Source organism: Parasteatoda tepidariorum, chromosome 9 (genome assembly GCF_982258835.1).
Source record: "Parasteatoda tepidariorum strain Cologne lab strain chromosome 9, Ptep-v5.0, whole genome shotgun sequence".
NCBI lineage: Eukaryota > Metazoa > Arthropoda > Arachnida > Araneae > Theridiidae > Parasteatoda > Parasteatoda tepidariorum.
In genome coordinates, this window is record NC_141763.1 from 92400757 (window position 1) to 92425247 (window position 24491).

At 33.2% G+C, this 24491-nt stretch overlaps 1 protein-coding gene across 2 annotated transcripts; it reads right to left on the reverse strand.

Annotated features, from left to right (window-relative positions):
- Positions 1-1295: 1295 nt before the first annotated feature.
- LOC147804337 (uncharacterized) lies at positions 1296-22436 on the reverse strand. 2 transcript variants are annotated; one of them, XM_087152358.1, is made up of 3 exons: positions 13395-13520; positions 9488-10020; positions 1296-1470 (listed from the first exon to the last, which is right to left on the reverse strand). In XM_087152358.1, the coding sequence occupies exons 2-3, from the start codon at positions 10007-10009 to the stop codon at positions 1441-1443; spliced, it is 552 nt and encodes a 183-aa protein (XP_087008484.1). In that variant the 5' UTR covers positions 10010-10020; positions 13395-13520; the 3' UTR covers positions 1296-1440. The 2 variants fall into 2 exon arrangements, with proteins under 2 accessions (XP_087008484.1, XP_087008483.1); XM_087152357.1 differs by lacking the exons at positions 1296-1470; positions 13395-13520 and adding an exon at positions 22026-22436 and having other exon boundaries at positions 9458-10020.
- Between the last annotated feature and the right edge of the window lie 2055 nt (positions 22437-24491).

Below are 24491 nucleotides of genomic sequence, written 5' to 3' on the forward strand. Positions count from 1 at the left end.
ATGTGTCTTTAATGCTTTACCTTCCTGTAAACCGAAGCTTATTCCTTTTAACCGTGTTTTTTGCCCCCAAATCTTTTAAAATATTTGAAGATTTGTTTGTCTAGACCAATAAAGAATTCAATAATTAAAAATCATTCTTTTTTAAAAAAAAAAAAGTTTACATCAAGGTTCAAATTTTAAAGACATGATCTTCTATATATATTATGATAAAATAATTATTTTTCAGATGAATACGACAAATATTAAATTTCACACAGAAAATTTGAAAAGAAAAAATTTTAATCCAACTTATTTACAAATTGTTCAACTATATTTAAAAAACGAGCTTGCTGGTCCATTCTCTCCTTGATTGATTGAATGTAGGGTTTAGTGGCACAAAGTCCAATTAAGGACATGCTGCGCCAGACAATACGGTAAAATTGCTCTAAAGCCTAAGTACATACGAAATTTGATTATAGCACAATCATAACTGATAAAACAGTGAATAAAACAAGATAAATGCTATGAAAATTAGATAAAAGGTATGAGTAAAATCAGATAAAAGTTTGAGTACAGTATAAAATGCACGAAGTGAGTAAAATGTACAAAATACTAAGATATTTGCAAATGTGTTTAAAATTGTAGATGTGTTAAAACTTTTATATGCTGTTAAAAATACCTACGGCACTTAAAAATGTTAGGATGGTGAGTATCATCTAACAAATCTTGCAAGCATAAAATAGTACTCCCAAAAAGCTTTAAGCGAAGTTGGTTAAAATATGATGAACTGTGAGAGGAACATTACACGTACTGCATTGAGGAGGAGGCTCTCCAAACAGTAGATAGAGGTGTGTTAACCGGGTGTGAGCGATTCGGAGTCTGGTTAGTTTTACATCAGCACTACGCAAGCGCAGCACTGGCAAATTATCTAAATCGAATTTAATGCTATGCAATTTATCAGTCTCTCCTTGTGTCTACGTTCTGTATCTTCCCGGTAAGATGTGAACCAAGATGGTTCACCATCCTGCTCCCTCTTTCGTTTCTGACTTTCATTTCTTTTACACTCATCCTCATGGATTGTTGGTATTGTAAATTCTGACTGGGAAGATGCGCTCGATACGGACTGGATTGCTGGGGAATCAGAGAAGAGATCCTCTAGCTCCTCATAATACTTACAGGTCTTGCGGTCATTGCCTGAAATGTTATTATAGTCTTTCACCGACCTGTATCCTTTCATAAGAGACTTCATTTTGTTGTCACGCTGCAAGTATGACAACCTATAACCTTCCTCCCCCATATCATTTGCAATATTTGTCCACACTTGTTTTTTTCGATAAGAGGGGTTCGTAAATTTCTCTTTGTGGTTTTTATAGATGGACTCATGGGTCCAATTAAATAACCCCTTATCAAATTGTTGGGAATCGTTTAGATTGCTTTCCTGGGTATCACACACTTCCTGTCCTACTTCCGTGCCTGACATTTGAGAGCTATCTGAAAGAGAAAAGAAAGAAAAAGCATTAATTTTTAAACATCATTAAAAAGTTTTATTATTATATATATATATATATATATATATATATATATATATATATATATATATATATATATATATATATATATATATATGTGTGTGTGTGTGTGGGGGGGGGACGTTTATTATTAAAAGTTTCAACATCAGTATTATACCTTATCTTTTCATTATTATTTTCATATTTATTTTTATTCCTATTTGAAACATCTTTTCTTACATTATACCTATCATCATATTTTGCTTTTGTTCTATCATAATAATTATATTTACTATCAAAGTCATGTTTTGTTCTGATTTTATCGAAAGCAGTTTTACTCTTTGCAGAATCACTTTTTATTATTTCATAAACTTTAAGTTTCTCTTTAAATTCGGACAAATTTTTGCAGCCGTACAAAACAATTTTGTTTTCATGCTTATCGTTAATCCCCTTAATTACATAATGCATAAAAGCAGCATCGTCTATTTTTCCGAAATTACAGATCTCTTTCATCTTTAAATAATATTCTTGAGCCGATTCACAATCCTTCATTTTTCGTCTACTTAAAAGATCATGCAAATTAGCAGAATTAATTTCGAAAGAAAATTCGTCAATCAAAGCTTCTTTTAATTTTCGCCATGAATTTATTTCCGGTACAGTTCTGACAAATAAAGAGGCGTTACCACCAAGAGATCTTTTGGCAAAAATAAATTTTTGTAAATCTGACAAATTAAACAATTTTGAAATATTTTCGAAATGTTCGATCCAATGAACAATATTTTCATGCGATCCTGCATTATACTTAGAAATAGTACTTTCGATATCAGAATAATTAATAGCAACATTTTGAAATTCGAAATTTCTACAGGAATTATTTTTATCTTTTAAACACGAATTACTGTTTTTATTTTCATCATTTCTCTGCACTGGAAAATTGTGTTCCTTCTCTTTAATCAAAGGTTCAGTTTCACTTTGAGGATTGCTTATGTCGTCGTCCGACTCTGATCTAGACGCGTTGGCGCTGTTGGCGAACTCTGCCAGTTTATTCAAATCCATTAATAACGTCAACATGTTTATTGCAATTTCAGTTTCATTGCCTTCGTACGAAATATTTAGAATATTGGAAAGAGTTATAAGTTGGTTAAGAGTGAATTCTTTTTCAATATTTTTTAATTTATTTTGAAATTCTTCGCTGTCTAAAGTAAAATTGAAACCAGTAAAATTTCTTAATCGTTTTCTGTTTGAACGATCGCCTTCTACATCGAAAATAAATTTATGTAAAAGTCTTATTTTGTCTTTCTTAAAAATTTTCAATGCTTTGCTTACTTGCTTAATATCGTTAAGAATCATTTTTGAAAAAATGAATAAAAGTCTAATAATAAATGTAGATGTCACAAATGTACGATACGTACCTCAATTGTAGTTGCAGAGATGAAATTCAAAAAAGAAACGAAAATATCATCACAACGCCATTCCGTCACTTACTTTTATAAGAATGAAATCATTCGGCATCCAATTTTTTTCGCCAATAATTTTCTTTTTACTAGCAATTTTTTCTCAATCTAATTTCTTCACCATCAATTTGTTCTTGAAACCACTTCTGATTTTGTGGGGACGGCATGAGTGGTCGTCTTTGAAAATAAGAGGCACTGTACTTTAACAAAACATATATTAAACGCTAAATTTACATAAAGATGGACGATAAACAAACACAGGAATAACACAAAATAAATGAGTTCGTCATCGTGAAGTTAAAAGAAAATCATGATCGCTGCCCGTCTCTGGAATTCATCAGCGTCTCCTTTTTTGTTAGTTCCATCACGCGCTCCCGTGTCTCTCGTGTCTTTGGGAAATTCGCACGGGGTCTAACTTGCAGCTTGCATAATCTGGTTGGATCTCTAGCTAGATCAGCTTACAGCACAGGTACTGGTACTATAGATTGGAACTGGCACTATATATATATATATATATATTGTACTAAGAAATAAATACAACAGCATTTAAAGTCCGTATATTCAAATTCAATAACTACTAATTAAAGTCTCTTACAATAATGTTTAAAAAATTTCAGTCTAGTATAATACAATACAAAAGATATTACTATGCAATACGTTTAAATTTTAAGTAGTGCAAGCAAAGCAGTTGAATAAATAAGAAAGGAAATTGTACATTACCAAATTAACTGACCACCTCTGGTTTAAAAAAGTAATTTATGTTTTATATGTCAATTATAGCACACACGAATAATTGAGTGTTAAAAGTCACGTTTCTCTATAACGATATTACCTTAAATTTTACATTACATTATGGGAAAGTACCAATTTTATTTTAAATTGTGCTTGATGACATCTTGAAATTTAAAGAATAAGAATACTGTATATATTAGATAAACAATCATTTTTGAAAATTTTTAAAAGTGTAGAGCTTTATTCTGTAATAATTCCAAATAATATTTGCGTAGAGATCTTTATATTGGATGAATAAACGAAGAAACACGCTTCAAAGAAACTTTATTTCAAAAGATTTTAATGCTTTAATAATAGGTTTTCCTATGTTGCACAAATAACACACAAGATCTTATCAATTGTGGAAAATTGTTCATTATTTTTTTTAATCATAGAGATAGTTAGATTTGAGTTCAAGATCTTGTATGTTTTTATCTTCCTTATTGCTCTTTCAATATAGACTCTTACTTTTGACATATTTCTTGACAGACGAATCTCTTCAGCACTCAGCTGTTCTATTTTTAGTTGAGGCAGGAATAAATAATTTTACATTTCTGCTCAACAGCAAGTCGTCAATACGAAAACCTCTGTCTGCCAGAATGACATCATCTTCCTCGAATAAGCTCAAAAACCCACTGCTTAGGGTTAAGTGTCTATCTGACACTCTTCCACCCCATGCTCTAGAAATAAAACAAATTATTCCAGATGGAGTTAAACCCACTAGAAATTTCAAAGTATTATGATGCTTATACACTGGTTATCATAAATTAAGGAAAATTCACAAAAATCGCGATAACTCAAGAAATTACACATGGAATTTTATGAAACTTACCCACAATATACAACACATAGTAAGGTATTAAACAACATAAAAAGAAATTATCAGACATTAATAGTAGTATAGAAATTAGCACATGTATAAAATAAACAAATTGGAAGTATCGGTTTGCAATAGAAAAAGTACCTTTAATATGGAATATGATTGCCTCTAGAAGCAATACAGCACAAACAGCGATGTGTGATGCTTTCAATTATGCGGTCTATCAGTTCAATAGGAAGTGAGAGCCATTGCTCTTGTAAAGCAGTTGCAAGCGTGGCAAGGATCTGAGGGGGCGGATTGATGGCAGATACACGCCTCCCTAGAGCATCCCAAACGTGCTCGATAGGATTCAAGTCCGGGGATCGAGCTGGCCACTCCATGCGAGTAATTGTTTCCTGTTGAAGATAATCATCAACAATGCGAGCTCTGTGTGGTCTTGCATTATCGTCCTGTAACAGGAAGCAATCACCAATTGCCCCGGCATATGGGCGCACATAAGCATCAAGGATGTTGTCTCGATAAACCTGAGCATTCACGGTTCCCCTTGGAAAGACATGGAGGTATGTGCGCCCTCCTAAGGATATGCCTCCCCAAACACAGACACTGCCTCTTCCGTATGCATCTCTTTCACGGATGTTTGATGGATGATAACGGGTCCCAGGTTCTCTCCATATCAAATAACGTCTACTGTCACTTTCTAGACTAAACCTGGACTCATCCGTAAAGAGAACAGGCCTCCATTGATCTGACGTCCAGTGGACATGTTGTCGGGCCCACTGCAAACGGTCTCTCCTATGGCGTGATGTGAGCGGCACGCAAATGGCTGGTCGTCTCGCATACAGACCACCTTCGTGGAGCCTTCTGCGCACAGTTGACGTTGACACCAACCTTCCGGTGGCTGCAGCAAGAGAGGATCTAAGATGTGTCGGAGTAGCGGTTCTATTCCTGCGTGCACTTAATGTCAAATATCGGTCATCGGCACTGGTCGTAACAGTTGGCCGTCCTTGACTGAACCTCCTAGATGCCGAATCTGTGGTTTGAAATTGCCTCCAAAGTCTATGAACCACAGATGGACTCACATTTAGCCATCTGGCCACTTCTGATTGACTCTGCCCTGCCTCTAGTCTCCCGATGGCTCTCCATCGTAGTTCTTCAGGCAAATGATGCCTAGAGGTCATTATTACGAATTGGCTATCTCAGATTTTCAATGTCGCAATCACAGTAAAATTTGTGTGCTTTCTCTCAAACTTGGACTTCTATGCTCCAGGCAGATGACGTAAGCCGAGTGCAGCGCCACTAATTTGCATATTGCAATTTTACTCAGCTACTCTTAGTGGACAACATATGCAAATTTTGCACGGTTTGGCTTACTTTTGAAAGAGTTATCGCTATTTTTGTGATTTTTCCTTAATTTATGATAACCAGTGTAGTTGGAATATGTTTGTGCTTTTGCTGTAAAATTATGAGGTCTATAGAAATTTCACTACAGTCAATAATGCACCTCACATTTTCAAGAGAAACATCTTTGTAGGACTGGGGCAAATTCTTCAAGCAGATCTTTCGTGATGGCCATATAATCAATTTCCTCAAATTGACAGACAAAACGTCTATCTATAAGTGAAAAACTGTACTAACAGTTCCAACCCGTATATGAAAGCAGCAGGCTAAATCTTCATTTAGCAGCCCAAGTCGTAATTTCATTAACACTAATAAAAGCTGCTCACGCGGTTGTAAAGCAACTTTTATTTTCGGTTGCCACACAGATAAAATGAAAGTTAAAAGTGCGTATAGCACGTGTGTGCTTTAAAGTTAAGAATAACATGCTATATTTAAATTGTGTTATTAAAAATTATTTGATTTAGTTAATTACAAATAAAAATGGAGAATAAAAAGTTTAAGTTAAGGAAAAATTTAATGTACAATAAAAACATATAATGAAATCTTACATTGTAAAGGATGTAGATAATGATAAAGAAGGTTTGAGGAACGCGTCCTCTCTCCACGCGAGTCAGTTTGGAAGTGAGCATGAGGAGGGTTTTCAACCGGTTATGCCGGCTGGATTTACCTCACTTCAGTTAGTTTTGGAGTGGTCAGGATGGTTGTGGAGGTACATACTTGGAGACTGGATGGTTGCCGAGGCACACCACAGTACTCCCCCCTTAGTACCAAAGGTACGAAACAGTCTATAAAGTGATCTAGGATTAAACCTGACTTTTCTGCCAGGGCGAGTCATAACAGGTAAAGAGTCACCCTGCTCACATTGAACTTGTGGAGTTGAAACTGCTGGCGTTGAAACTCTTTCCTCTAGTACGGGGTCTGTTGAGTCTATGTTTGAAAGAAAAGCTGGTTTTAGACGGTCAATGCTTATGGTGGCTTCTTTCCCATTTTTCTTAATCGTGAGATGTTTTTCAGCTCTATGGAGAACTTCAAAAGGTCCATCATAAGGTGATGACAGTGCAGGTTTCAAGGTATCGATTCTTACGAACACATGGGAGCACGTTTCTAAAGCTGGATGTACGAAGCATGACGATTTTGAATGGCAGGACGCAGGTGTAGATTTTAGAGTTCTGAAGGTTTCTCTAAGTTTTGAAAGATAAGTTGAAGGATTACTTGGAGTATCGGAAGGAGGTTCAAAGAACTCTCCAGGTAAGACGACAGTTTGTCCATAGACCATCTCAACACAAGATGCATTGAGATCCTCCTTGAAGCAAGTTCGCAATCCTGGTAAAACTACTGGTGAAGATTCAGTCCATTTAGTGTTGTGGCATCGAAGAGCTTGTTTCAGAGAACGGTGGAACCGTTTGAAGAAGGATGGTAGGGGTTGTGCGGATTCGCTGTATTCAAAACATAGACTTTAGGCAGGAGAAGAGATGGGATTGAAATTGTCGGCCTTGGTCTGTAGTCAAGATGGCAGGAACACCAAACCGAGATACCCAATGAGCGACGAAGGCCTTGGATACTGTTTCCGCTGAGACGTCACTGAGAGGGATGGCCTCCGGCCACCTAGTGTAGCGATCAACACACGTCAGCAAATAGTTAAAGCCATCAGAGGGTGGAAGGGGGCCAACTAAGTCAATATGCACGTGCTGGAATCTCTCAGAAGGTAGGTTGAAAGGCTGTAATGGGCTTACAGTGTGTCTTTGTACCTTATTTCGTTGGCAAGATAGGCAGGAACGAGTCCATTCTGTTACGTCTTTCAACATGGACGGCCATATGAATCGATCTTGCACTAGACGCTTGGTAGCGCGTATACCAGGGTGCGACAAGCTGTGCAATGAGCAGAATACTTCATGTCGAAGTTTCTTGGGTATATAAGGACGAACTTTTTCCTTACTGACATCGCAGAAGATTTCAATATTTTTTCCCATTTTGAAAGGTTTTAAATCTATTGAATTATTATTAAAAGAGATTAAAATTTTTATTTCCTCATCAGTCTTTTGACAATCGGCTAAGTTTTTTAAGTCAGTTGTAGAAAGGTTAATTGCGTTTATTCTAGAAAGAGCATCTGCAACAGTGTTATCCGAACCGGAAATGTGTCTGATATCTGTGCTGAATTGTGCGATAAAGTCTAACTGCCGAAGTTGGCGTGGAGAACAAGATTCGGATTTTTTATTGAAGGCGAAGATTAAAGGGCGATGATCAGTAAATATGATAAACTGTCGGGCTTCTAAAATATACCTAAAGTGTTTTATAGTACTGTAAATGGCTAATAACTCCCTATCATAAGTGCTGTAGTTTTTTTCTGTTGCGGTTAATTTACGAGAATGGAATGCTATTGGGCGGATGCCAGATGGTGTGTGGGATTGCAACACAGAACCTATGGCTGAATCAGATGCATCTACCATTATAAATTATGATTTGGAGAAAAATATGACAAAGTAGCAGAATTGGCTAAGATAAGTTTACATTTATTAAATGCTTCCACTGCGACATCGTTCCAAGGGATCAAAGTTTTATCATTTTTCTTGGAGTTTTTCAAAAAATCGTGTAATGGGGCTTGGGTTTGAGCTGCATTTGGTAAAAATCGCCGATAAAAATTAATCATTGCTAAAAATCTGCGAAGTTCCGCAATATTTTTTGGTTGGGGGTAATCAGTTATCGTTTTTACTTTTTCGGGTAAAGGCTTAACACCTGATGGTGTAATTAAGCACCCTAAAAATGAAACTTGCGGTCTACCGAGAACACATTTTGAAGGGTTAAGTTTCAACCCGTGTTCTTCAAGTCTTGTGAAAATTTGTCTTAAATGTTCTCTGTGTTCATCTGCATTTTTGGATGCGATAAACAAATCGTCAAAATATGGGATACAAAAATTAAACCCTGACAAAACTTGATGTATATACCTTTGAAAAGTTTGACCAGCGTTTCTCAAGCAAAAGGGCATATATACATATTCAAAGTGGCCAAATGGCGTTGTAACCGCTGTTTTTGGAATATCCCCAGGAAAAACAGGAATTTGGTGGTACGCTCGGGTTAAATCTAGAGTTGTAAATATCGTCATGCCCTCGAATTGTTGCGTACAATCTTGGATATGTGGAACGGGATATCGGTCGGGGACGGTTATTGCATTAACACGACGATAATCCCCACATGGCCTCCAATCACCATTTGCTTTCTTTACCATGTGAAGCGGACTAGCCCAGGGGCTTTTTGATGGGCGAATAATTCCCTGTTCTAACAAATACTCAAATTCTTTCTTTGCTGCCTCAACAATATCGGGTGAGAGTCTTCTGGGTTTGGCATAAACGGGTTGTCCGAGAGTCTCAATATGGTGATAAAACAGCGATTCGTGAGAGGAACATTACACGTACTGCATTGAAGAGGAGGCTCTCCAAACAGTAGATAGAGGTGTGTTAACCGGGTGTGACCGATTCGGAGTCTGGTTAGCTTTACATCAGCACTACGCAAGCGCAGCACTGGAAAATTATCTAAATCGAATTTAATGCTATGCAATTTACCATTCTCTCCTTGTGTCTACGTTCTGTATCTTCCCGGTAAGATGTCAACCAAGATGGTTCACCATCCTGCTCCCTCTTTCGTTTCTGACTTTCATTTCTTTTACACTCATCCTCATGGATTGTTGGTATTGTAAATTCTGACTGGGAAGATGCGCTCGATACGGACTGGATTGCTGGGGAATCAGAGAAGAGATCCTCTAGCTCCTCATAATACTTACAGGTCTTGCGGTCATTGCCTGAAATGTTATTATAGTCTTTCACCGACCTGTATCCTTTCATAAGAGACTTCATTTTGTTGTCACACTGCAAGTATGACAACCTATAACCTTCCTCCCCCATATCATTTACAATATTTGTCCACACTTGTTTTTTTCGATAAGAGGGGTTCGTAAATTTCTCTTTGTGGTTTTTATAGATGGACTCATGGGACCAATTAAATAACCCCTTATCAAATTGTTGGGAATCGTTTAGATTGCTTTCCTGGGTATCACACACTTCTTGTCCTACTTCCGTGCCTGACATCTGAGAGCTATCTGAAAGAGAAAAGAAAGAAAAAGCATTAATTTTTGAACATCATTAAAAAGTTTTGTTTTATATATATATATATATATATATATATATATATATATATATATATATATATATATAATTTCAAAATGAAGAATAAAACAAAGAAAAATTAAAGACATATGAAAAAGGGGAAAATAGTAAGTAAAAAAATAAACAACAGTTTAAAAAAAAAAAAAAAAGGATGAAATTTTATTTAAAAAACCGGAAAAAAAAGATATAATCTTCTTATCAGCCCACACGATTATATCCGTAATACAGAATGCTTTCTGATATTGTATCAATAAAGCCAAAGCAAAATATATTAATAAATTGTTTTTCTTAACTTTCTTCGTGTTTTCTTGTATTTATTTATTTATATATATATATCTCAAAAAATGAAGATAAAACAAAGGAAAATTATAGACACATGAAAAAAGGGGGGGGAATAATAATAAAAAATAACAAGCAACTGATAAAAAAAAATTGGATGGAAAAAAAAAATTTTTTAAACCGGAAGAAAAATATATATATATATATACTAGATAAATACAAAAAAGGACAGAAAGTAAAAAAAAAAAAAAAAAATAACGCAAATCAAGAAAAACCACAAGTTTTATTTATTGCGCATAAGCTGTAACTAAATAGAACTCATAAAATAAGTTTAAAATGTAGAGAAAACGTGGAAAAATTACAGAACAGAGAAAAAAGGGAGAGCGAAAAATATTAATAAAAACAATCCGAAAACGGGAAAAAAAAATTTATTTTCGGGATTAATTTTCATTTTATTGATCTTTATAATTTTTTTTCCCTCTTTTCGGATTTTTTTTATTATTATTTTTCTCTCTCCCTTTTTTCTCTGTTCTGTAATTTTTCGATGTTTTCTATGTAATTATCTATGATGTAATTAAAAATTTTCTATGATGTAATTAAAAATTTCTAAATAAAAACTTATTGTTTTTATTTAGTAATTTTTTTTAATAGCATTAGATACATAGGCATTGTGTCGTCAGATGGCCTATGGGGACATGCGCATCCTAATAATTTTTCTTCAATTCCCTTTTTTTAAAAATGCGAGTTCCCCTTCTCCAACGTACTTTTTTTCGAATTTCTGATCCAAAAAGCACAATATTTTTTATTGCTGAAAATTAATACATGTTCTATCCTAAATTTAAAAATGCAAAATATTTCACCAGTAAGCATTTTTTTGATTGACCAATTGGTGGTGAAATATGTGATGTTCCGTTCACTGTGATCTCCAGCTTTCCATACAATGCTCATAAGTTTTATCGTAAACAAATACACTGTGATGACATATTTATTAACTCCATTGCTTTAAAGTGCTTAACACAAATATCTGCATAACACAATTATTAAAATTAGGTAAAAGATATTTTAGAAAATAATTTAAATACTAAAGAAATAATTAACATTAATTAATTAATACTAATAATTAATTAAAAAATTAATGCAATGAAAACATTTTAATAGTTATGAATAATTTTAATACTAATGAAAGCTGTATTACAACAAATTAAGTTTTATAGTTTATAAGAGCTTAAATGCATCATAAGATTGTCACACATTTAAATATATTGAATGTATTTACGTATAGTGATTCATTTTAAATTAATTCAAATTCATTTTATATGAAGTCAAGAAATAAACAGAAACAATTTTAAGTAGGTGTTTCAGAGAGTCTCAATTTGAAGAGTTAAACATAATATTTTGCCTCATATACCAATGAAATGATTGCACTTGAGGTTTTTTTCCCCTCCTTTTTTTTAAAAATAATGATTAAGTATAAGAGAAGCCTTGTCACAAAAAATATTTATATTTTATTTTAATCATAAAAATTTAACAAGAATTTCACTAATAGAATGTGTAATCTCTACTTTGTAGAAATAATATTGAGTCATAATACGCTATTAAAATACTTATTTTATTGTGGTGTTTAGATATGCTTTAGTTAAATTTTATAACAGGAATTCAAATATTAACCTAAAAGCTTAAGACAGTGAAAGCCTTCTTATAACAACACAGGACAGGCAACCATCTGGTTTTATTCAAAATCCTGCCATGCAAACTGAACTTAAATATAGTGCAATTCTGTTATCACTATAAGACATTGATTCACATGCATGCTGAAGAAGATTAAGATTGCAAGGCTCAATACATTTGTGTGCTTTTCCCACATACTTCCTAGGATATTAACACATTTTCGTTATGCCAGTTTGTCTCCCTGCCTCACATTTAAAAGTGCGAGACTTTAAATTTTTCGAAACATTTGAATTGGAACACAAACGACTACGGGATAGACTTCAATATCTACGCATAGATTTTATTTCGTTCTTCTACTCTGCCAAATCTATAGACATTTGAGCTATTTTTTCTGTAAGACAATCTCTATCTACAACTTCATTACAACTTGAAGTTGCAGAAAAACTAGTTACTTCAGAAATCTTATCGGCCAAAGTTGATAAAGTGTCTAAACCTTCCCTACTAACACTTAAAATAGACTGAATAGATGAGGGTAAATGATATAGCCAAATAGATTTAATAACCTCATTGGAAAAATTAGATCCTGCCAATTCTCACATATGTCGCAACTAGGCAGACGGCTTAGAATCCCCCAATGCAAGGTCCTGAAGTAAAGTTTGAATTCTTTTACTCTCGGACAAGGAAAATTCTGCAATAAGTGTCTATCCTTCACAGCCGTGTAAGGCTTTTCCAAATTTGGGTTTCTAACCAAGTCTGCAATCATTTGCATAATATGCTGATCAAGAACAGAGATTAAACAGCAATACATAGTAAATTCTGAAGTAATCCCTGACAATTTAAAATGAGCCTCAATCTGCGTAAAATAGACTTGGATTATCAGTCCAAAATCCAGGTAAGCGAAGGTCAATTTTATGAATTTCAGTTTCAGTTCACGTTTCCTCTTTATCAGTCATTGTAACACAAAACTAAGCAACTAGTTAAAGATCCACATATGAAGATTTACGAACTAAACTAATTATATATATACATTAGAACAATTCAATAGCTAGAGGATATCTGGAAATATTCACAGTAAAAATAAATATTTACATAACTAAGAATGTATCAGAACCATAAATATTATACTAAGAATGCACTGCTACGGTTGGGTATCGAAATGAAAAGTTATTAACAGACAAGTGATAACAATTTTAAAAAATAACAAACAAAAAAAGGATAATGGCCGGGTAAAACAATATAGGAGTACATTTCTAGAGTCGTGTTGCAATTTGCAACCCAGAAGGAATATTAATTTCTAAAAGTCCGCATACATTACATACACATACATACATACACATACATTCTACAAAAAAAGACATACCTCTTCTCCATAGAAGTTATCCGTACCTTGGAAGAAATAAAACCACCAGTCCAAATGAAGGAGTCCAATTTTTTTTCCACTAACAATTTTCGTTTATTGAAGATTACGATCACAACATCTTAAAATTATCATACGAGGCACAACATCAAGAATATGGGTACTATTGGGTAGCTGGAGCGGGAGACCGAACCATCACAAACAGCATGCTCGTGCATCATGTTGAAGAGCAGTCAATCAAAAAAACTACTGGAAAGGGTTCAAGCAGAACACTTTTCAAAAAGGGAACAGCTGCAGATATTTTTGGAATTTTCTTTAAAATTAAACCAGCACTACAACAAAGCTAAAGAAATGGCCGTGAAGGAGTCCATCAATGGCGGTGTTCGACGCAAGGAATCCATCAATGGCGGTGTTCGACGCAAGGAATCCATCAATGGCGGTGTTAGACGCTATGTGAAATCCGAAACCCTTTCCTCAAATGAAGAGGGAAGTAAAAAAAGCTCCGCGAAGGAGTAAGTGTGCAAAAAAAAAAAAAAAACTGAATTCGAAATGCCCCGAGCGTCTCTTGCGCTCCTTTATTTATCCTCTTGCTTAAAGTTAAATTACTTATTTTTAGAAAGTTGAGATGTAATGACAATTATTTTTCGAACGTTACGGTTAAGAAGCACATCTCCGATCTAGTAAGGCACGCTGACATCAAAGATACCGGCAAACAGGTGTCTTTCTAAGAAAAAGGGTTGGGCGAAATTCAGGAATGTAAAACGTAACGTCAGGGGGAGAAAGTCCCCATTGCACTACAGATTAAGGGGCGAGAGGAATTATATCAGGAAATAAGGATTTGTAACAGGAATTAACGAAATTGTGCCGAAATTAACTGAAACTTGTGACTTAATGCAGTGGTGCGCAAACTTTTTTCGACTGCGACCCCTTTAGTAGAGAGAAAATTTTTGGCGACCCCTAGAGATAAATGTTCACAAATAAGATGTATATTTCGTCCATTTCTTTCGTTTCGTCGAATAAAAACATCATCATATTTGACTCATATTAATTTGATTTATAATTTTAAGAAAATACTTTTTGTATAACACAAAAATCAGTAAAATGCCCTTTAATGAGATGTATGTGGCTGCAAGTTTCTAATTATCTCATCGATGTTTGGATGTATGTTGCTAATTGCAATTCGCATATCATCTTCAGGGTTTAAACGCGAGCGGTATTTTGTTTTTATTGAAACTAGTTTGCTAAATCCAGTTTCACATAAATACGTTGATGCAAATTGTATTAACACTCTGATGGCATTCTTGCAAAAAATGGGATATTGTTTTTCCACGGATAGCCAAATTTTTTTGTCAAGGCTGAGTCTTAAGTTGATTTCGACTCAGTAGTTCTCACTAATTTGAAGAGTTGAATTGCATATGTCAAAGGAAAATGGATCACGAATCCAACCAAGAATTTCAGGAAAATCCTCGAATCGAAAAATTTTTTTTCGAATTTGTCTCGAAAAATTTTTCTTTAACTTTTCAATGTGATTGGAAATGATGTTTTTAAATGTAAAATTTTCCTTGATAAAATCGTTAAAGCAAGGGAACATGGTGTTGTTTTTATTCAGTTCAGTTTGCCAGAGACTAAGCTTATTCTTAAAAGCTTGAATTTTACTGGCTGCAGTTATGATAGTTGAATTCTCACCCTGCAAGCTCAAATTTAAGTCGTTAAGTTTTTCGAAAATATCAACTAAATAGCTCAGCTTCCCTAGCCAAACTTCATTGATATAATAACTTGCCAATCTATGTTTCTTTTCGATTAAAAACGTGTACACTTCATTTCTTAAATCAAATATCCGTCGTAGTATTTTCCCACGTGAAAGCCATCTGACTTCGGTGTGTAACAGTAAATCTCTCATACGTAGAGCCCATTTCATTACAAAGTATTGAAAAGAGACGGCAGTTGCATTTAATGTAGTTAATTGAACTAACAGCGTCTTGTAATACGTTGTGCAACTCTTCATCCATATCTTTTGCAACAAGAACTTGCCGATGAATCATACAGTGATTAAATACCATGAGGCGCCACCTTCTGAATTAAGCCTCTGAGCCCTTTATTCGAACCTGTTAATGCTGCAGCACCATCAGAAAGAGTGGACAGCATGAAATTGCAATTAAACAGGGAGTGACGGCGCTTCACTCTTTATAAGTACACTGTATGGTATGCAGCATGCAGGGATAATGCATTTCATAAAAATTTGGCAACCCCCACAGGGGTCGCGACCCCTAGTTTACGCACCACTGACTTAATGTCACATTATACCCCCCCCCCACTGGACAAAAAAAAATTTGAAGAATTTTTTTTTTTTTGAATTGCCAAAGAGAAACATAAGTACAAAAGTTGGAAATCATAAAACCTAAATTGAGTATTAACAGCCTGCCACTCCAGTGTACCACTTCCCCACTTACAAACGGTCAAATTTATACATTCATGTACAAGTGATTACACCAAACTACATATCAACAAAAAAATTTTGACAGCATATAATTCTAGGGTCAGACATGCTGTGCCCCAAACATACAGTTACAAGCAAATGGTATCACAAAACACATACATATAAACAGCTCTACATGGCTGCATCTTGATTAGTGAAATGAAAAAACAATCTTATTTGTTTGATAAAAAAATTGACATATACAGTCGGTAAAAAAAGTATTGGCACATCAATATAGTTTCAAATATTTACGCAACGAAAAGTTCTAACTTTACCAATTAAACTATATTACACTCAATTTTCAAATGAAAACTAAATCACAAAATATAAAATTCCTGTCATTGTTAACAAAATATTTACATAGAAAAAACGCATTTTATTTTACAAAAAAAATATTGGCACACTCGAACTGCATTACTACCACTACAGATAAGAAGAATAAAACCTTATATTCACTTACTGAAACCGATTCATAATTTGTACTAAGACTAGATTATTAAGTTACGTTCAGTGTTATTTTGAATTTCTCTATTCATTAAGTATGAGTCCGAAGAAGTGTGAAATTCCAGGCTCCACTCGAGAAAAGATAATATGTCTCCGTGAATTAGGAAAAAGTTATCGGGATATTGGAAAAAAGTTAAAATTGAGCTTTTCAACAGTTCGTTCCATTATTAAAAAAGTGGAAGAAACAGGATCCACGAAAAATAAACCCCGATCTGGCCGCCCAGTCAAAGTAAATGACAGGGAAAGGAGGCATGTTGTTAAAATGGCCCTAAGAAATCCAACTCAAAGTGCTCGAAATTTAGCCAATGACTTTGCGTCAACTTCTGGCAAGTCAGTGACGCCACAAACTATTAGAAATGTTCTCCATATGAGTGGTCTTCGGGGTAGGAGGCCAAGGAAGAAACCTTTTATTAGCGAGGTTAATAGGAAAAAGAGACTTGAGTTTGCTCTGACTTATCGAAGTAAGCCAATGGAGTTTTGGAAGCAAGTTATTTTTTCTGATGAGAGTAAGTTTGAAATATTTCGGCCAAAAAGCATTTTAACTGTTTGGAGGAAAAAAGGTACTGCTCTTGATCAGAAAAATATCTTGTCAACAATTAAGCATGGTGGGGGAAATGTGATGGTTTGGGGCTGTATGGCGCATAATGGGGTTGGAAATTTGGAAGTTATTAATGGTAGGATGACAGCTTTATCGTATATAGAGGTTTTGCGCCGTAACTTGAAAAGCAGTGCTAGAAAATTAGGCCTCCAAGACACCTATATATTCCAGCAAGATAATGATCCTAAACATTCCGCGAATGTAACAAGGGAATGGTTGCTTTATAATGCACCAAGAAGGCTACGCACTCCCCCCCAATCACCTGATCTAAACCCGATCGAACATCTTTGGCACCATCTAGATCAAGAAGTAAGGAATAACCACAATACGGGAAGAGATTCTTTAGAATCTACATTGATTCATTCCTGGAATAATATTTCCTCAGATATTACCAAAAAGTTAGTAGAATCTATGCCACGAAGATTAGAAGCAGTCATTAAGGCCAATGGATTGCATACAAGATATTAAAAAGCAAATCACCGATAATGAAAAATGTTTTTATTTATTTCACTAATTGTGCTAATACTTTTTTTGCAAAAATATAATAATGTTTTTTTGTTTTAAATTCTGTAAAAGCAAGTGTGCTTTTTATTTTCACTTACTTTTGTTTTTACTATAATAAAGGTTAAGAAAATCCTAGTTTGGATTAGTTTGGTTATTTTATCTTGCAAGAATTTTAAATTAGCTTAGTGTGCTAATACTTTTTTTGTCAACTGTACAACAGAGAAGAGATGAAAAAAAAATTGAAACATAATATGCATTGTTGCATGCCAATGCATAGGACGGTGAGAAAACCCGTATTAACAAAATTCAGGCTCCATGAAGTAGACTGCGAGAATCATCTCCAAAGAAAATAACGTTAAAGAGGTAAAATGTATAAATAAGTGGTTAAAAAATCTCACTCGATAAATGTGACAAAAATTTTTGAGATAAAAACATCAACTCAAATGATTCCTTGTAAGAAGGAATGAAAAATTAAATTGATTTGTTTGCTGCCAATTAGTATGAATAACATTATATAGATGCAAACAAACAAAAACAATCAGGCTACTAGTGTAGACTGACAATATTCCGAGCTTAAACGACTGAAGAAAAAAAAATTGTACAACAAAAACTTTGTACAACGATCCATTAATGTAAATTTGAAAAAAAAATTAAAACCAATCGAATACAATCGATAAATTGGTATTCCGAGTTAAAACGACAAACAAATTTTGTATACATCAAATGTGTACCCAAAAAAACAGTCATTAGTGAGAGCAATAAGTGCACCAAAAAAATTAACTAATCAAAATTGAGAGAAATTTAAAAAAAATTGCTAGAAAATTAACTTAAGGTAAAGGAAAAGCCTAGGCGAAAACATTAAACTTAACTTAGAAACTTAACAAAACTGCAAGAAACCTTAACACGCGAAAAAAAAAACAACAAATTAACTCCCACTTAACCTTGACAAAAAAATACCTAAAAAACAAAACAACTCAAGTCAAGGCCTTGACACATTGCTTACAAAAAGCATTACCTAAACAAATTGCTGAACAACAAAATACACATTACCAAATTCAGCATCAAAAATATTTTGTTAACAAAAAAATTACACAGAACATAACTCATAGCCAACTTTTGATAACATTAGGTGTACAATGTGATGTACATTTTTACATTTGAACTGTAACAACAAAAAAATGCAAAGAGTTTTCCACTCTGCAAAAATCAAGGAAATGTATGTAATAAAAGATTCATTTATGACATACTAGAAAAGCAAAAAAAATTACTGTAGAACTACAGGGTCGAAAAAAAGGTTTGGCATTCGAAAACAGTATTAATTAATTAACAATTAAGTGGTTAAATAAATTTAAAAAAATACTAATATTAACAGGAAATATTAGTTCAAAAAAATTTTAAAGAGTTAGACACGAACAACCAACACCAAACACGAACCCATAGTCAAATTATTGGGAAGTCACTAAGAGAGGTAACTGCTCATCATCCACCATCAAAACAAATCAAAATTTGAATACCTCTTTCAATTAAAAATTACAATATTAAAAAAATTAAGTTACAGAAAAAAAAAATATACAAAGAATTGTAAATAAAATCACTGGTATTGCCTGACAAGTACTACAGGATCCCGATGTTCCGTGGATATGTGACGACCAGCATCACACACAACGATACCCAAATAACACTCATCACACATATATCACTAATTTAATTACAAAAAAATTATTAGAAAAATTATTTGTTTCTTAAATTATAAGGACAAGCCTTAGGGAGAGTGATATCACTATCATTTACAACAGGGGAGGTATCCAAAGAGGGAAGGAAAAGCAAATTTTGCTTCCTATGGGGACATAGACGTAAACGGTCTATATGAACCGTTAGTTTAGGTGCATTTGTATTGTCCAAAAGTTGGATTACATAATCCACATCATTAAATTTTGACAAAATAGTAAAAGGACCATCAAATTTTGGTTTAAAAACATTAGTATGTTTTAAGTAAACAATATCACCAATATCAAGTGATCTTAACTTGGCTTTTGCAGTTTGTCTAGAATTTTGTTTGACTTGTGCCCGTACAGAATTATGGTATGCATTTTCATATGCAATATTAAGTTCATTTAAGGTATCTAATAAATAATGAGACTTATCCAAATGCAGTGGTTCAACACCAGTTTCAGAACAATCAAAAATTAAGGCCAAATTACGACCAAAATGAAGTAAATTAGGGGGGAATTTTGTTGAAGAGTGTGTTGATCCATTATATATATTCTGGTGAATTAATAAGCTGGGTGCAAATGATACACCTTTCTCATGTAAAGTTAAAACAGAAGACGTAATAGCTTGGTTAATACGTTCACTCATTCCATTGCTCTGAGGATGAGCTGCACTGCTATGGGCTAATTTTATGCGTAACTTTTTATTGATTAATTCAAAAACCCCAGCTTTAAACTGAGTACCTAGATCTGTTAATAGATATAACATCCTACCATAATGAGAAATATAATTCATTAAGTGTTTAGAAACAGTCTCAGAGGTTAAATTGACTAATTGATTTAAAATTAAATGTCTAGAAAAATATATCCACAATTTTTAATGGGTCCGACAATGTCCATTGAGACAAATTGTCCAGGTCTTTGAGGTAACCACATTGATTTTAAAGGAGCAGGCTTGCTCGCAGACTGTTTATGTATAATACATAATTCACAAGACTTAACATAATTACAGGTATCACTGTAACAACTTTTCCAAAAATATCTATTAGACACAAGCTCATACGTCTTTTGAATACCAGTATGAGACACATGACAAATTTTTAACACTTTAGATTTTAATGAATTTGGAACTACAATTCTGTGTTTATGAGGAAAAACCTCAGTGGCATACATTAATATACCATCCTTTAAAAAGAAAAGTTCAGGCTTAGATTGATTAACTAACGTTGGATTGTTTAAAAGAGAAATAATTTCCTGAATATTTTGATCTTTACATTGTTCAGATTTAAATGTGTCTAAAGAAATTTCAAGAGGGGAGTCATTATTAGTTAAAGCATGAATCACATGGTCTTCATTAATATCAGTGAAAGGTAAAATTAATTCAGAATCATTAACATTTAATTCAGCAGCATGTTAATTCAGAATCATTAACATGCTGCATCATTATCAAAATGATTTAATTTTACAAGATCTTTAATTTGGTTTAGAAACCACTCTACGTTCTGAGAATTTCCCGAAAATTCTGGTATCGAAAAATTAAATTTTGTGGCTTGCCTATTAGCCTCTATGTTATTTATGTTGTCAGGCATAATTATTGAATTAGAATAAGCTCTACTGCGGATGAGAATTGGGGTCATCTAATAAAAATATTGTGAATTGATAGTAACATTAACTGATTATCTTTAACAACATTACCATTTACCTATCAAAGAACAACATTTTGAAATAAGACATAAAATACAAAAATTTTACCATTACTACTAAATACCATATATTTTGCAAATATTATGAAACATTTCAACATTCAACCTTAAGAAAATTTGTTATACCAAATATCACAATCAAAGTATTTATCAATTAAAAAATAACTGAATTCATGAATTTTTATCTTTTTTTTTTTTTTTTTTTTTTGCAATATAAGTCATACACTAATAAAATCAACACCCCTCAACAAAATAATTTTAAAAATATCATTTAAATTATCAAACATGACCTATTTTAAAAGCATATGAAGCAAAATTTAGTTCACATAAAATTTTAAATAATAATTATTATTTTAACCAATTGCTGTGAAATTTGTATCCAAGCTATTTATGTAAACATCAATTTTATAGAATAAAAAGAATCTTATTTTAAATTGTTATATGAAAACTTATTTACCAACTCTTATCCAATTAATATTTATTATTTAATCAAAAATATTTATCTTAATCATCCTAATCAAAATAGTTATAAATTTAATCACTATTACAAAACAATTGTAATATTCAATTACAGAAATTATGACAAATAATTATTATTTACTCAACTTAAAAATTTATCTATTTGGTTATTATAATCAAATTAGTAAATAACCAAAACAAGATATTAATTAACTAATCAAAACTTAAAGTTTATTGAAAAATTTATTACATTGCATAATTTATTATTGTTTACTTGGTTATTATATTAAAAACTATTGAAATAAACAGTTCATTTCCTACTCCAACCTTAAAAAAGTTAATTGTATTAAACATTGAATAATAATATTTTACTTTACTCATATTAAACATTTAATTTGAAATAATACTTGTTCGCTGGTCAACAAAACATAATTAAGCATCAAAATACACCAACCACAACAACGTCAACGGAACCAAGTGCACTGTTACGGTTGGGTATCGAAATGAAAAGTTATTAACAGACAAGTAATAACAATTTTAAAAAAACAAAAAAAAGGATAATGGCCGGGTAAAACAATATAGGAGTACATTTCTAGAGTCGTGTTGCAATTTGCAACCCAGAAGGAATATTAATTTTTAAAAGTCCAAGAAAACACATACATTCTACAAAAAAAGACATACCTCTTCTCCATAGAAGTTATCCGTACCTAGGAAGAAATAAAACCACCAGTCCAAATGAACCGGTATTTATCCTCTTGCTTAAAGTTAAAGTTAAATTACTTATTTTTAGAAAGTTGAGATGTAATGACAATTATTTTTCGAACGTTACGGTTAAGAAACACATCTCCGATCTAGTAAGGCACGCTGACATCAAAGATACCGGCAAACAGGTGTCTTTCTAAGAAAAAGGGTTGGGCGAAATTCAGGAATGTAAAACGTAACGTCAGGGGGAGAAAGTCCCCATTGCACTACAGATTAAGGGGCGAGAGGAATTATATCAGGAAATAAGGATTTGTAACAGAAATTAACGAAATTGTGCCGAAATTAACTGAAACTTGTGACTTAATGTCACAAAGAAATAAATACAACAGCATTTAAAGTCCGTATATTCAAATTCAATAACTACTAATTAAAGTCTCTTACAATAATGTTTAAAAAATTTCAGTCTAGTATAATACAATACAAAAGATATTACTATGCAATACGTTTAAATTTTAAGTAGTGCAAGCAAAGCAGTTGAATAAATAAGAAAGGAAATTGTACATTACCAAATTAACTGACCACCTCTGGTTTAAAAAAGTACTTTATGTTTTATATGTCAATTATAGCACACACGAATAATTGAGTGTTAAAAGTCACGTTTCTCTATAACGATATTACCTTAAATTTTACATTACATTATGGGAAAGTACCAATTTTATTTTAAATTGTGCTTGATGACATCTTGAAATTTAAAGAATAAGAATACTGTATATATTAGATAAACAATCATTTTTGAAAAATTTTAAAAGTGTAGAGCTTTATTCTGTAATAATTCCAAATAATATTTGCGTAGAGATCTTTATATTGGATGAATAAACGAAGAAACACGCTTCAAAGAAACTTTATTTCAAAAGATTTTAATGCTTTAATAATAGGTTTTCCTATGTTGCACAAATAACACACAAGATCTTATCAATTGTGGAAAATTGTTCATTATTTTTTTTAATCATAGAGATAGTTAGATTTGAGTTCAAGATCTTGTATGATTTTATCTTCCTTATTGCTCTTTCAATATAGACTCTTACTTTTGACATATTTCTTGACAGACGAAACTGTTCAGCACTCAGCTGTCCTATTTTTAGTTGAGGCAGGAATAAACAATTTTACATTCCTGCTCAACAGCAAGTCGTCAATACGAAAACCTCTGTCTGCCAGAATGACATCATCTTCCTCGAGTAAGCTCAAAAACCGGTTCTAGGAAAAAAAGGTACCGGAAAAAAAGGTACGGAAAAAAAAGTCCCGGAAAAAAAGGTACCAGGAAAAAAAGGTACCTGGAAAAAAAGGTCCCGGTAAAAAAGGTACCTGTGTAGGGAAAATTCTGTAGGGGAAAATATTTGAAATGAGAAGATTAGATTGAAGCGCATTTTGCTGTTCCGTGCATGTTTTTTTTTTTTTTTTCGTGTCGCGCGTTTTTAACTAATTAAAAAGGACCAATACTTTCACCTCCAATCACGAATAAACATCCAGCACATAAATTCTCCAAACTTCCCCGATTGGCTACTTTAAGCCTCACATTAGCAACTTCTTCACAAAATATAATTTAAAATAGAAAATAACACATTTTTCACTTAAAAAAATTAACAAAAAAAAAGTAAAACATTATTGAAAAATTTAAATAGTATCTTCCCGCTTTAAAAAATAATCAAAGAAGAATAAATAAATGAAATAAAATTTAAAAAAAAAGCGTAATACAACCAGCCCATAAGTACCCCCCCCCTTACCCTTCTCCTTACCTCAATGATCTAATCTGAATTATTACAGATAAAAAGAATATTCATTGAAACAGCGAGAAGCATTCATGCTGCCCAGAAAGCGAGAGGGGAAATATCCCTACAGATTTTCCCTATGAAGGTACCTTTTTTACCGGGACCTTTTGCTCCGGGACCTTTTTTTCCAGGGACCCTTTTTTCCGTACCTTTTTTTCCAGGGACCTTTTTTTCCGGGACCTTTTTTTCCGGGACCTTTTTTCCGTCTACCCAAAAACCCACTGCTTAGGGTTAAGTGTCTATCTGACACTCTTCCACCCCATGCTCTAGAAATAAAACAAATTATTCCAGATGGAGTTAAACCCACTAGAAATTTCAAAATATTATGATGCTTATAGTAGGAATATGTTTGTGCTCTTGCTGTAAAATTATGAGGTTTCTCTATAGAAATTTCACTACAGTCAATAATGCACCTCACATTTTCAAGAGAAACATCTTTGAAGGACTGGGGCAAATTCTTCAAGCAGATCTTTCCTGGTGGCCATATAATCAATTTCCTCAAATTGACAGACAAAACGTCTATCCATAAGTGAAAAACTGTACTAACAGTTCCAACCCGTATATGAAAGCAGCAGGCTAAATCTTCATTTAGCAGCCCAAGTCGTAATTTCATTAACAC

Excerpts from the sequence above, each read along its gene's own strand:
- LOC147804337 (XM_087152358.1), bottom strand. The coding sequence starts at position 10,009 with ATGTCAGGCACGGAAGTAGGACAAGAAGTGTGTGATACCCAGGAAAGC. Across the intron at positions 1,471-9,487 it reads GTAGACACAAGGAGAGAATG|ATAGCTCTCAAATGTCAGGC; the intron begins GTAAATTGCATA and ends TTTCTCTTTCAG.